This window comes from Cicer arietinum, chromosome 7, assembly GCF_000331145.2.
Source record: "Cicer arietinum cultivar CDC Frontier isolate Library 1 chromosome 7, Cicar.CDCFrontier_v2.0, whole genome shotgun sequence".
Classification (NCBI taxonomy): domain Eukaryota; kingdom Viridiplantae; phylum Streptophyta; class Magnoliopsida; order Fabales; family Fabaceae; genus Cicer; species Cicer arietinum.
In genome coordinates, this window is record NC_021166.2 from 2691007 (window position 1) to 2706398 (window position 15392).

The 15392-nt window shown below is 27.4% G+C and overlaps 2 protein-coding genes across 2 annotated transcripts in view; both read left to right on the forward strand.

Moving 5' to 3' along the window:
* The first annotated feature begins 4730 nt into the window (after positions 1-4730).
* LOC101510302 (protein SMAX1-LIKE 4) lies at positions 4731-8827 on the forward strand. Its single transcript, XM_004507845.4, has 3 exons — positions 4731-5751; positions 6624-6792; positions 7200-8827. The coding sequence occupies exons 1-3, from the start codon at positions 4955-4957 to the stop codon at positions 8721-8723; spliced, it is 2490 nt and encodes an 829-aa protein (XP_004507902.1). The 5' UTR covers positions 4731-4954; the 3' UTR covers positions 8724-8827.
* A 6132-nt stretch (positions 8828-14959) lies between these two features.
* LOC101510635 (caffeoylshikimate esterase) overlaps positions 14960-15392 on the forward strand; it is a 1295-nt gene continuing 862 nt past the window's right edge. The window contains exon 1 of the mRNA XM_073363979.1: positions 14960-15388. Within this exon, the coding sequence (XP_073220080.1) occupies positions 14991-15388 (398 nt within the window). The 5' untranslated portion in view covers positions 14960-14990. The remainder of the gene's footprint in view (positions 15389-15392) is intronic.

Sequence of the window (15392 nt, forward strand, 5' to 3'; positions counted from 1 at the left end):
AAAGAGTGTCAAAATAATCCAAACCTTCAACAACAAAATTATTGACAAATGTTAGTTTAGTTAGATTAGTATTTTTCCTCTTTCAATAGGATTTGAACTCGAATCTTTTTACTCTTTCATTCCTCTAAACCTTTAATTTAAGGATAAATTTTTGCAACCATTGAGACTTTAAAAATTTAATTCTATTACTATAATCAATGTTTTAAATTACACTTGTGATTGCGAATGCGATTGCAACTATTACAGAAATTGTGGTTGTTGTGATGCATATTGTGTGATGATCTTACTTTTTATTCATATAAAATATTATAATTTATTAGTTGTCTTATAGTTAAAATATATCATATTTTATCACCAAAATTTCATATTTATCTCATTATTAACTCTCTATCTCTTTAAATTATTTCTAACCCTTTTCTCTAAATCTTTGATGTAAAGTAAAAGAAAAAAAAAATTGTGTGAACACTAAATAACTTTTGTTTATTCTCTTTGAATTGGATTCAAACTAAAATCATGAAGGACATCAGCTGCTTATCTATAAAAAGATTAAAAAGGTGCTTAAAATAATCTAGGTAAATATGCACAAGCTGATGACAATTTTAAGGAACTTTTATATATAAAATTCACAATGAATAGTATTTATCTAGATATTCAAAATGGAATAAAGTTTAAGAGTGTGTGACTTAAATGGAAAATGATATGTTTGGTGGAAGCTTCAAATCACATCTTCAAAGTCTAATTTTAATCTAAATATAATATATAGTATTTTATCAACTAAATATTTCTTATATGATAGGAACGATATGAATTCAAAAATCATAAGTATTAAAAGTTTAAGCATTCCAAAAAAAATAAAGAGAGAGAGAGAGAGAGAGATGTATTCCCCGCAGAAAGTGGTAGGAATGTTTTTTGAAACAGAATCTGAAATTGGAAAAGAAGTGAGAAAGCATGTACTAAAATTAATAGCCATATAGTATATATGTATTAGGATCAATTTGTGTTCAGGCGACATTTATTGTATAAAGTTGCACGCTAACCCTTCTTTCAACATCCCCCAAAAATCTCTATATTACTATTTCTAACTTTTGAGATTCAAAGCCTGCAACGTCCTCTGCAACTTCCATTGTGAGAGCCATGAAGAAACTGTTTTTTATAAATAAAAAATCATAAAGAGTAATTTTTACATAATTACAGCACTACAAGTCTACAACTATACTAAAATTATTGTTTTAGACCTTTAAAAGAATTTATTAAATGATCGTCAAAAAACTATTTAATAAGTCAAAAGGTCTTATATTATAAAATTTTAGCTAAAATTAATATTATAGCAACAAATATTAATTAATTAATTAATTTTATTATCCATTAAAAAAAGCAATATTATACGAAATAGATTATATTAATTTAATAAACTATTTTATGTCCTAAAGTATTTAAAACAAATTTTTAAAAACTTTTTAATAATTTTACTAAAATACGATTATAAACTATAAAAATTTCATATTAAAATTCGTCTTAGATTTGCATGTGTTAGGCCGATTTTGAAAATAAAACATAGACAAAAAATAATAATAAAAAATTAATATATTTTATCTTAAATTTAAATATATCAATTATTCAATTATTATTTTTGTTTATATTTTATTCTATAAACAAAATATTTATCTAAATAGTTATGAACTTATGACTGATCTAGTAATTTACTAGACAAATGAAAAGTCAAAATAAAAAGTAGTTTTAGACTTAAGTTCAGTCAGCTTGTTGCTTGTTAATGGGTAGTACTACTACTGATAGTTTTTAAATGATACTATATGATTGTGTAATTTTAAAATATATAATATAATTGGGTGCAAAATTATATGTGGATATATATGCAGAAATAGATTTTTATTGTCATTCCTAATAAATTTGAATTGGATTACTTTACTTTAAATTATCCAAAAAAATTATTTATATGAATTAACTGTATAAAATAATTTTGTAAATATTTTCAATCAAGTGTGATCGTTTGCATATTTGTGAAGAAATGTAAAGAATAATATTTATAATAAATTTAAATTGTGAGATTTGCTAATAAAAATTAATTCAGTTGATAAAGAATTAGTTCATCTATGATTGTAAGTTCAACTTTTGTTGCGGACGTGAAAATTGTGATGGGTGATCTTGTCCTGACCTTGATGAGCTTGCATGAGCTCACGACCTGACGAGCCTCCGGAATCCAACCACACCATATGTGATACATATATTTACTTCTATCTCAAAATACTCATAAAAACCAAAATACATTGTATTTAACATTAAATATTTGATGTAAAAATATTTTTTTCTCTTGTAATGTACGTGGTCCACATTTGTCTCAGTTAATAAATCTTCTAAATTCACTTTGATGCTTTGTTGAAAATATGTTAGTGAACATGCAAACCAAATCATTCCATTTAGTAGCATCATTATTCATTCTTTGTAAATACACATATTTTTAACACATTAATTCTCAATTCCATAAAGGGATCCTTTTCTTCTAAGTAGAGAAATCCAATTCTACTGCCTTCTTCACTTTTCAAACGTTCAAATATAATGTTCCAATGATTTGATCCTTTTATGTTTTGTTAAAGGGGTGAGTCTCGTTATTATCTACTTAGTGCTGCTCTGTCTTTAATGGAAAAGAAAAGAAAAAAATAAAGAATGCCAACAAGAAAAAAACAAAGGTCTCTATTCCCATTCCCTTCTAAACAATTGGGTCACCAAGAGAACCTAAAATTTCAAAGATGTCTTCTTATAAAGATAAGAATATATATATTAACTATATTTTTAGATGTCTTTTTCATCTCTTTTTATTTCTGATCTTTTTTTTTTAAATGTTCGAGATGTGAGAATTTCTTAGGATTCAAGAAAATGAGTTAAAACTCTCTTTATTTTTTTTACTGTCTTCATTTCTTTCATTACTAAATTTTTTGTTGAAAAAATGCATATGTTTTGAAAAATATGTCATTTGTATTGTATAATAAACTTTTATACATTTAATAATTAGATTTTTCATTTCTTTTGAGAAATAGAGAGGATAATATCAGCTTCAAAAAAGAGGGAGTAAAATGGAAGATAATCCAAAAGATAATTTGAAGATTTTTAATTGATTTTCGACTTTTGTGTTAGTGAAATAGGTTAAATGGTGACACTATATATAGTTAGATTTGTGTGTCAAAATGTCACACAATGTGACATACGGTCACTTAATAGTCTGAAATAGACGGAAAAACTAACTTAATCAATATTTTAATAAATTGTATACATTTAATGGTGAGGCAGGGGTTCTGAAAATATAATTAATACTGAAAGTTGTGAATTAAACTCTAGCCAAAAATGTTAATGTTGTGGTGTCCAAAAGACCAAAAAAGATGTTACCATATATAAGAATATGAGAGTAAAAGTAGTAGTAGTGAACTGTGAAGATTGTCGAATATTATAACAGTAAATATATATGATCAGTTTTGGTTGCTTTATATATGGTAGTAATACAAAAGTTTGGAACAATAATTAGATTAAGACAAAAGGTTATTGCAGTTTGCTGAAAAAGAAACCAATAATGCTTTTGATCATAGCAGACACATATTTGCTTTTTGAGGGAATAAAATTAAATACTGTTTTTCTACGAGGATTGGCGTGAACAGAGAGTGACACAACAAGCTAAATATATTTAGACTGGAACTCTGCATCATATATTATTTTCATATTTTAAATAAATAAAACATATTTAAAAAATGTAATCAATTATTTAAAATTATAATTGCAGTTTTTGAAATTGTGGCAAAATGCAAACAAATGTAATACAATTGCTATTTTTGTCGCAGAAACCTATAAATATGTTATATTGTGGACCGAAATTCGAAACAATTAATCTATCACCTTCTTTGCTTACTTTTTTTTTATCTTTTTTAAATAAAAAATTGCATCACATAAGCTTCTTTACCCTTTAGTAACTTTTTTTGAATTTCTATGATGGCTTTTGTCTCTCTATTCAAAAGATTATGATGATGTGGAAAATGGTGGGAAACTCTCCTATCCAAGTAAAATATTGTCTAATATCTTATACAGCTTAGTAGAAAATAACATAACATTTTCAATAAATCAAATTGTACTAAAAACATGCATGCACATCATATAATGTTGTAGCAGTTGGCAGATATGAGTTGCTAACGCTGTAGATTACTGCAATCTTCAGCTTTTTAATATATATATATGCATGAAGCTCAATTCAGACCAGACATACATAGTACTCTTACATCACTTCTATTTCTATATATTAATTCATCACTTTAAAATAGTTAAGTTTAAATCATTTACTGTATATCAGACAAAAAAATCATTTACTGTATTAATTCTATAATATTATTATATAATTATCTTTATATAAGGATTAAAAATTAAATTCACACTCTAAAGACACAATTTACAATGAGTAAAACGGTTATTGAAATAACTGAAGTTTTATAATAAATTAAATTAAATTTAGCCTATAAAAAAACCAGAGAAAAGTTAATTAGAGGAAAAGAAATTGAAAGAGAAATGAATTGCATCAATAACTATAAAGTATAAACTTGAGAGAGAGAACAATGAAGTGGAAAAGCAACAAAAAAAAAAGTTGCCTCTTTAAACTAAAACAAAAAGAGAATTAAAGAAAAAAAAAAAAAAAAGTGATCATTGATGAGTGACAACAAGTATAAAGAAAGCATTGAGCCATATAGTTCTTGCATTTCTAAAACCTCTCTCTCTCTTTGAAATCCTTTGAGTTAGAAAAAGAGAGGAACACAAAACCAGATTCCTAAGTCATTTTGAGCTAACATCATAAATAGTGTAAGGGTGGTGTTTGTGTAGAGAAAGAAAAGAACAAGTGTAGTTTGTTAAGAAAAGGTTTTCAAGACAAAGAGGGGGTGTAGGGGGGAGGTGTATATATCAAGTAATGCGATCAGGAAGTTGTGCATTGCAGCAGACCCTCACAGCTGAGGCTGCTTCAGTTTTGAAGCATTCTCTAGTCTTATCAAGAAGAAGAGGCCATGCACAATTAACTCCTCTTCATGTAGCAACAACTTTGTTAACCTTAAGAGTCACTTCTTTCACAAAAGCATGTCTTAAATCTCAACCTCATCATCATCATCATCATCTTCATCACCAATCTTCATCACAATGTAGAGCTCTTGAGCTATGTTTCAATGTAGCTCTTAATAGGCTTCCAACAAATCCTACTCCTTTGATTCATTCTCAGCCTTCTCTTTCCAATGCTCTCATTGCTGCATTGAAAAGAGCACAGGCTCATCAAAGAAGGGGGTGCATAGAGCAACAACAGCAGCAACAACCAGTTCTTACTGTGAAAGTTGAGCTTGAACAGCTTATTATATCTATTCTTGATGATCCTAGTGTTAGTAGGGTTATGAGAGAAGCTGGTTTTTCTAGTACTCTTGTTAAGAACAATTTAGAAGACTCTAATTCAACTTCTAATTCTGTTTTTAAGTGTTATAATAGTTCTGGTGGTGTTTTTTCATCTCCTTGTTCCCCTTCTAGTAGTGAGAAGAATCATAGAGAAAACATAAACCTTAGTGATTTTAGACACAACCATTTCTTGGCTTCTGCTAAGTATAGTTCTTCTTCTGAGTTTTATAACAAAGTTCTGTTTTCTACAACAAAGAAAGATTCAGATTTTTCCATCATTGGTGCAGCTTCTTCTTCAGGTGGACTTGGTTTGACCCTTCATGCTTCCAGGTATAATTTTTTGTTTAGTGTGTGTTTAGTTACGCATATATTGACAAAAGATTGATTATTTATGGATAGTTTAGATCAAAATTGTCTAAGTGTGTGTATGTATCTGTCACTTTTAATAAATTTAAAAATTGATTCAAAGCAGTGGGTTTGCCAAAATCATAATAAATCATCGTAATTTTACAAAAACTACTACGTATAATTTTACGAAATCGCTCACGCACTAATAGATAGAATTGAGTTTTACTGTAGAATCAATTTTAAGACTAAAAGCCAAACATAACTAATTTGTGGTCAAAAATGATTTGACCATCCCATACATGATTCTACATGTCTCACAGTAGAACCAAACTTCGGTTTAATGAATAACAATAACTAGTTTGGTTCAATGCCAAAAAAACACTAATAGCCTATTAACAACATAATAATGTGTTTTATTTTAATGCATAAAATTCTTCATAATGACTAATAAAATGAAACCAAAAAAAGAAAGGTAAAAAACATAAGCACATAAAAGTACTGTCTAATTCTGATGTTGTTTTGCAATTTGTACGAAGACTGAACTATGGCAGAACACATGGTAAAAGCATTGTTGGTTGGTAAGGCATGATATGAAGCAGACTCTTTCTGCCTCACTTTAGTAATACTTTGTCAGTATATATAACAAACCTCTTACACATTCACCAGTCACATTATTTTGGACTAAACTCTATCTAAAGGAAAATAAAGAATTAAGAGTTATAACTCATAATACTTTTTTTTCCAAATAAAAGAAAACCATTTTCTGATGCGGTACTATATGTTCAAAACTCAATAGTACCTATTTGTTTAATATTATATATTAATTTTGTTGAAATTCTGCTCTCAATTTGCAGTGTCCTTGATACAAAGCCCTTTAGAAGTAATAAGGAGGAAGAGGATAAGCTTAATTGTTGTGAAGAATGTGCCTCCAATTATGAAAAAGAAGCTCAATTTATTAAACCTGAACAGAAAAAAACATTGCCTTTCTGGCTTCAGTCCCATGGAACGGAAGAACAAAAGAAGGTATAGCAAATGATTGAATGGAAAACTTAAGGGTCTGGTTAATTTGCAAAAACATTTTTGGTTTTCATTTTCTAAAGTTAATGTTCATATCAAATTGCGAACATGAAGATGGAAAACTCACTTAATGAATGAAAGACATGCTAGAAAGAATTCATTTTTAGAAACAAGGAATCGAATGTTTTGGCATTTTCAAAATTTCTAATAACACAATATCTGTTTTCAAAACAAAATGGTGAAAATATTGGATCTATTTTGTGTTATGTTTATTAGTTTAAGTGAAAATGAAAATCGAAAACATGAGCTTTATAATCAACACCTAAATAGCACTATTTTTCATCTTCCTATTAGTTGATAATGAGATTCTACAAAATAGTATTAATTGCTTATGAATAATTCAACATTTTCAGGATGGATTAACTGAGTTGAAAACAAAATGGAATAGACTATGCCACTGTCTCCACCAAAACAAACAGCATCGTCCAAACCAAATCCATTGGACCAACAATCACAGTTCAAACCTCAATAATTCATCAAGTTCCATATCTTATAGCTCCAATCTTATACCTCGATTCCGTCGCCAACAATCATGCATCATTGAGTTCAACTTCAATGATAAAAGGCCTGCAACAGAACCAGTCTTTGATTCCCTTGAAAGTATGGAAGATAAAGAAGTAAAGATTAGTCTTACACTTGGAAATGGTGATTCAGGTGAAAAGGTTGGAAATTTAACCGATACAACACATCAACAAGCTCATGTTTGTAAAGTATTGCAGGAGAATGTGCCATGGCAATCTGAAACTGTTCCTTCAATAGCAAAGGCCTTGTTTGATATTGATACCAAATCTGAAAAACAAAGTAAAGTTACATTCAAATGGCTATTTTTACAAGGTAGTGATTTCATATGCAAAAGAAGGTTGGCACTTGCTATTGCAGAATCAGTTTTTGGCTCAGCTGATTTGGTTCTTCACATGGACATGATAAAAAAGGAAACTTTAATAGCACCATTTTCTGAAATGCTTGAAGGAGCGTTGAGAAAACATCAACAGCTTGTGGTTTTAATAGAAAATGTTGATTTTGCTGATACCCAATTCATGAAATATCTCTCAGATGGATATGGAAAAGGAAAGTTTGGAACTTTAAGTAGCAATGATGGGAATTCAGGCCAAGTGATATTCATTTTGACAAATGGTGGCTCCACAAGGATTGAAGAGAAGAATCAAAACAATGTTATGAAATTGTTGTGGCAGATTACTGACACTAAGCCTAATTTAGAAACACCTTGCTTGAGCCGCAAGCGAAGAGCCGAATTGGATTTGTTGATTTCTGAGCTAGGGAGCAAAAAGAAAGACTTTTCAAGACAATCAAGCTTTAACAGTAACACCCATAGGTGCAATCATATCAGCACTTATGCAGCGGATCTCAACAGTAACAATAACACTCTTGATTTGAACATGAAAGCCAATGAAGAGGAAGATGGTGATGATAAAGAAAGGGAAAGTAGATCAATTTCAAGTGATTTGACTAGAGAAAATATAGCTGATCCATTGAACTCAAATGGGTTTCTTGATTCAATTATGAATAGGTTTGAGTTCAACACAAGTTCATTTAGAGACAGAGAAATGACACAGTTTTTTCTGTCCAAGATTAAAGGATCATTTGAAGAAGTTTTTGGTAAAAAAAATGTGGTGAATTTTAGTGTAGATGAGAAAGTTATTGAAGATATGTGTTTGGGGTGTTGTTTTATCACTAACAAAATGTTTGAGAAATGGCTTAAAGACATTTTCCAAAACAGTTTAGAAACAGTTAACTTTGGTGGGAAGGAGGGTATACTTTTTAGACTTTGTTTGGGTGATAGAAATTGGGAATTGGATAGTGGGTTTATGGGTTCTTCTTTGCCTAAGAGCATTCAAGTTAACTGCTTTATAGAGTGAGTAATTTTGGGCACTTAGGGTTTCTTGTAAAATTGTCCACATGGTGTAAAATGGGATAGTTTGTGTAACTTCTAAATTTCATAATAGTATGTGTTTGTTATTTCCTTTTCTTGTAAACAATTAACTTATGTCAATCAATTTTTATAGTTTAATTCTAACATAATTCCATGATAAAAAAATTGTTGAATGTTATAGTTTATTGTGAGTTAGGGTATATTTGAATTGATGGTAATCTATTATTTCATAGAATTATGTCATTTCTAAAGAGTATTGTTTTATTGAAAATTTTATGAATCAAACAAATTTTGTTATTTAAGGAATGAAAGATGAACATGAATTAGAAAATAAATAGATTAGTATACGAAATACAACTAAAAAATTGTGATTTATTAGAATCACCCTGGTGTTTTGATACAACTGTCACTATTTATATAAAAAATTATGTATTGATCTATCTATCTATCGTTGTATCTTGCATCATCTTTTACAATACTATAATTTAATAATCTTCTCTTATTTTAGATAACATTTTTTTTTAACAAATATACTCTAATAGTTATATTTTAACCAACCAACAATTCAACTAACAACATAATTAAATATCTTATTTTAAAGTGATCCTCTTTAAATATTTTACTCATTTATCATACTACTATAAATGATACTCTAATTTCAATTTTTAATTATTTTTATATATCTACAAACATTTGAGTTGTGTACCTTAATCATGACCAAATAAATAACCCTCTTCATAAATTGGTCATTATAGTTTTATTAATTTTTTTTCTTTTCGCCCTCCATGTGCTTATGTAGGGCTTCAGCCGTGGACAAATACACATAATAATATATTAATTAATTAATAATCGATTACTTTTTAGTCTTCATCCACTACAAGACAAAATTGAGGCTTCCAAATTTACTTCTTCGAAACTCTAGCTATATCATTACTTTGACCTTAAAGGTTTATATGATTGGACGGCGTAAGTGCGTCTTTTTTTTCTATTAGAACATTATCATTAATTTTTATTTTCTACGTTAGTTTAATTTAAGGTATGATCGAACATTGCTTTGGCATAAGTACTTGAGTGTCATTCTATTTTAATTAAGGTAAAGTTGCAATATGATTATGATAAGTGAATCATCGACAATATCAGCATGGCCAATATTAGTAAATAACGACAACCACGCGTAACATATTCTACATTCTACATAAGATGAGACATGATTATTGAACTTGGTAAAGTAGTCCATAGAATGTTAACTATTATAAATGCCAAATGATAGTGACTTTTATAAAACAAAACTTATTGTTTTAATCAACGTCTGTTGATTGTAAATCACTTTTATTTTAAGCCGTTGCAAAAAAAAAAAAAAAAGACTTTTATTAAAAAATAAAAATTATTTTAACTTAAATCTAAAGTCAGGGGCTTTATTTTTGAAAGTATTGTTGTTTTAAAAGCAAGTTTGTAACAAATTTTAATACAAAATGGCAAGAATCAACAGATTCAAGTGAAAAGAAAATTCAAGTAAAGAAAAATGTGATAGGAAAGTTAGATTTTTAAATAAAATTATTGTATTTAAATTGGAAAATGCTAACAAGGTACTAAGAACTCTTGTTAAGAATTTGTATGTAGAAGAAAAAAGTATTGTAAATTATGTAATTTATATTTTGAAATTGTAATAAGTGATAATTTTCACTCATTTTTTTTTTTTAATTTAAAAAGTATTGGTCTTAAGACGTTCACCATATAACACTTGTTTTGTTAGTATGATTAATTTAAAAGTTAAATAAAATTAAACCTAAAATACACGTCAACTTAAAGTTTAGATGAGGAAAGTGTTACCCAGATTCAAATCAAACTAAAGAAGAAAAATTACTAATTACTAAACTTAACCAACATTAAAAAAAAAAAAATATATATATATATATATATATATATTAGATGGCACCGTGATTTTAATACTTCAAGAAAATGCCCTTAAATACATTTTTTCTTAGGCAGTACAATGAGAAGTTGGAGGACTCTTCAAAAGGTACATCTTCTGTGAACCAAAAAAAAAATACATCTTCCGATTAAGGATTTTTTTATTTATCAAAGATTATGTATTCTTTGTGAAGAACTTCTTTAGTTTGTTCTTTTATGCTTTTGGGACTACCCTAATTGTGGTTGGGCCCGCGCTTTCATTGATGCTCTAAAATAGCTAATTATTGTCTTCATCGGAATAAAAGTCCATAATGACGTTGTTAGTTACATTTTTCTTAAAGAATATAAGATTTTTTTTTAAAACGATTTCAAAGAGTAGAAGTTTTTTTTTTATAATTAGTACAGTAAGCATGAAATTGTTACTCCTTCCGTCTCAATAATTGATTCATTTCATACAAATTTAAAATGTATATATATATATATATAGACAAAAAAGAAATAATAATATTTTTATCAAAATTATGTTAAGTATTAGTGTATTATCAATATTATAATGCATCCTAGAATATATTACAAAATAATACAAGTAATATTAATTAAAATATATAATTAAAAAAATGCAATAAAAAATGAAAGTATCTTTCATTTTTTGACATTTTTTTATAAATGAACTAGTTATTATGCGGGGAGTAAAAAACAAAAAATCTAAAATGCTTATGTAGATTGAAAAAGTCTAAAATTAGACTCCCAAAAAAGTATGATTATGTGAATTTATTTTTAATAAAGGGGAAATCGTTAAATGGATAAAGCCTAAAGGGTGAAGGGCAACACATCAAAAGTCCAAACTACTATGCCGTGAGTTATGTTATTGTTGTGTTTCTAAAATATATTTTGAAAATTCTATTCTAGCCTCCCGATATGTTTAAAATCACATAAAATTACTATTAAAATTGTTTGTTTCTGGTAGAGTATTAGTAGATGAAAAAGACACTAAAAAATTTACTTCCGATAAAATTTGACGAGCTTTAGAGAAAAACAAGAGGGATGGAGAGCAATCCTCAATATACTTCATCAAAGCAAAGACTGATACATTAAAAGGTAACACATTATGATGAATGCAACTCTGGGTCTCTAATTATCCGGTCAAACCAACATAATTTGAGTAATTTATGTATGTCAAAGTTTGAGCTTTGATATAAAGGGGGGGAAAATCAAAATAATGTTTCATTTGATAAATTGATATTGGGTAAGAAATGAGTTTGTGTCAATTATATATTATACGTCGACTTTTCAAACATCATTTTTTACTATTTTATTTTAGATAGAGTATATTATTATTATTATTATTATTATAACAAATTTCTTAAATTAAATTAAAAGAATGTAGAACGACAAATTAGACTAATTCACAAGTTGTTTTATTGTCTTTCGTATTTACAAGACATTAGCCATACGCTTGTAAGCATAACTCTAATTTTTAATTTTTTAAATAAAAAATAAAAAAGTTGATGTTTATTCAATGATAAATTGAGTAACTTGCAAGTTGTTTTATTGTCTTTCTTATTTATATGATAAAGGCTTTTTTTTTTTATGAGTGTTCAAAGTCTAGAGAGCTAATTTTTGGAGTTCAATATTGCAATGATAATAGAAAATTATAATGATTTATGATGAAGAATTTATTTATTTTTATTTCCTCTCTTATAATTTTGATGTGCTTGGCTTTTGAAAGACAAACGTGTCAATCTTGATTAAGACGACAAATATAAAAACAATTCAATAAATTATCGTGAACATGTTTAATTACTCAATTGATTTTTTTAAAACTGTGTTATTCACAAATACACGTCAACGGTCCGAAACAAATCTATTATTGGTTAAATATTCAATTTTAATGTACAGTCTTTTTCAAAGTTTAAAAGGTTATTTAAAATATACTTTACTATTATTTTATGAAAATATATGTCATTTATCATTAGGATTTTGTTAATATATATAAATTAACACGGTAACGAGCTTAACTTGTATTATATTTTAATTATATTTTTTAATTCACATTTCAAATACTTTTTTTAATAATATTTATAAATTTTTCAAATATTGTACATAGCGGTATGTTTAGATTACAAAAAAATATTTTAAAATTTTGATATTAATATACTTCATTCAAACAATTTAAAGTGTAATAAATAATTAAATTAGTTCACATATAATTTTTTTAAGAAGTCAAATAAATGTATTAAAATAGATTATCCAAAACGTTGCGCCAAAAATAACCAAATAACAAATACAAATTAGTTCAAAATGAAGACCATATATAGTGACACACAATGATTAGACTAAAATTATAGGTAAATTTTTTAACTTTAGCTTTGATTTAAAGACTAATATGACACTTTAACACGATTCACGATTTGAGACATAATATTACCCCATTACTTGAAGACAAGACGATTTGAGACATAATATTACCCAATTACTTAAAGACACGATGATTAGGATTACTAAAAATAAATATTTTTCTCTATTTCTCCTTCACATAGGATTTGAGTGTAGTCCCTATATTATGAATGCATGACTCTTTTGTAGATCAAAACATTTTTATTGTGGTCATTAATTTTTATATTTGTACCAAATATATACAATTTTACATAATAATGCAAAATAATATTTATTTTTATTAGTCAACGTAAAATTGTGTTTGCACATTTTCACTTAGGCTAACAATAACAATTAATTATTTAAATAAGTTGACTCAAATATTGCAATTTCAATTTTATTAATTAAAAATTATTATAAGTATTAAATATGATAAAATAAATAATTTGTATTAGATAAATAGATAAAATTATTTTACACCGTCACTACATATATATTAAACTCAATAATAATATTTCTATTACACTAACTTTTCTTAATTTACGTTTAAATAATTGTTATTCTACCCAATGCAGTGCACAAATTCAACTACAATAGTTTTCTAATAAACAAAAGTGAAGGGAGAATTATAATCATAATAGTAATACAATTTTTTCACCAGTCTTAATTTTTTTTAACTAAATCAAATATATAAATAGAAAAAGGTGATACAGCTGAATTTACTATACTATTGTTATTCCATCTATCAACACCTATTGAAAATCAATAATATAATAGTCCAACATATCTTTTTATATATCATATTATCTATTACCCACTTTGACATAAGTATTTATTGCTGATAAATCTAAAAACAACACGAAACAAAGTACAAAATATTTAATATTAAAACAATACATAAAGATAAATTTTTATCATTAAAATTAGTATTTTTTTTAATATCTTACACATCAAAATAACAATAATTATAATATACTAAATATAAAAAAACTATATAAGAGACGATTGTTTGTAATAATTAAGTAATTAAATTTAGTATTTTTATTCATATAGAGTTACCCCACTTAGTCAAGAGACCAGGTGTATACTTGACGTTATTATATCTAAATACACATCAACCATATCACAATTAGTTAAGTAATTTTAACTGTTTATGTATTCTTACTCTTTGTTTTCCTTTACATATCATAACAAATAGAAGAAATAATTAATTTCGTCATTTATTTTTAAATTTTACACAATGATTTCTTACAAGAAAATCAAATTCATTCTAAATTTGTGACAAATAATCAGAATTATTTAATTTATATTTTTAAAATAAATACAAAATCATTTATGTATATGACATACAAGTTTTATAAAATCTTTTGTCGTATCATGAGTTTATAATCATATTAAACTCGTGATTTTAACTTTCTACGTACTGTTGATCAACTTTTCTTTTAAATTTAACTTACCATTTATTTTTATTGATAAAAATTTAACTCTATATCCTTCACCGTTATAATATTATGGTTTGATTACTATAAGTAATTAACAATATAATATTATAATTTATTTTAATATTTATGTAAAACATTTAAATATATATATAATTATTCATATAATATTATGTAATATACATATAAATTATTTAAAATAACATATAATATTTAACTAATTATTTTATCCACAATATATATTTGAAACTAAAAATTTAAATTTAAATTCGAACAGATGCACAAATTTTTTACTAGTAGACATTTCAAAGAAATTCGGCCCTATTTATTAAACAAAAAAAAAAAGTATAGCAAGCCAATAGGCCTATATTGATCGACCACCTACTTCACACATCAAAAAAGAATATCAATAATGGACCGGGGTTGTTGGGTTGGTTCACCCACTCCAAAGGGTCCCACTCACCAACCCACTAACTCCTTCCCTATTATTATATTTCCATTTCCATCGCACAAACAACACACGCTCAATGGCTTCGCAACAACAATCAGAGGTTCCCCCAAATTTCTGGGGCCACACCCCCGAAGAAGAATACTACACCTCCCAAGGTGTACGCAACACCAAATCATACTTCCAAACTCCCAACGGCAAAATCTTCACACAATCCTTCCTCCCACTTAACACCCAACAAATCAAAGCCACCGTTTACATGACTCACGGCTACGGCTCCGATACCGGCTGGCTCTTCCAAAAAATATGCATCACCTTCGCCAACTGGGGTTACGCCGTCTTCGCCGCCGATCTCTTAGGTCACGGCCGCTCCGAAGGCCTCCGTTGCTACCTCGGCGATATGGACAAAATCGCCGCCACCTCACTTTCCTTCTTCCTCCACGTCCGGCATAGTCCTCCCTACACCAACCTCCCGGCATTC

What these genes read in the sequence shown, in the direction of transcription:
- LOC101510302 (XM_004507845.4), top strand. Translation starts at nt 4,955, where the DNA reads ATGCGATCAGGAAGTTGTGCATTGCAGCAGACCCTCACAGCTGAGGCT. An exon ending in TTGACCCTTCATGCTTCCAG is followed by an intron (nt 5,752 to 6,623) that starts GTATAATTTTTT and finishes CTCAATTTGCAG; the next exon opens with TGTCCTTGATACAAAGCCCT. An exon ending in GAACGGAAGAACAAAAGAAG is followed by an intron (nt 6,793 to 7,199) that starts GTATAGCAAATG and finishes CAACATTTTCAG; the next exon opens with GATGGATTAACTGAGTTGAA.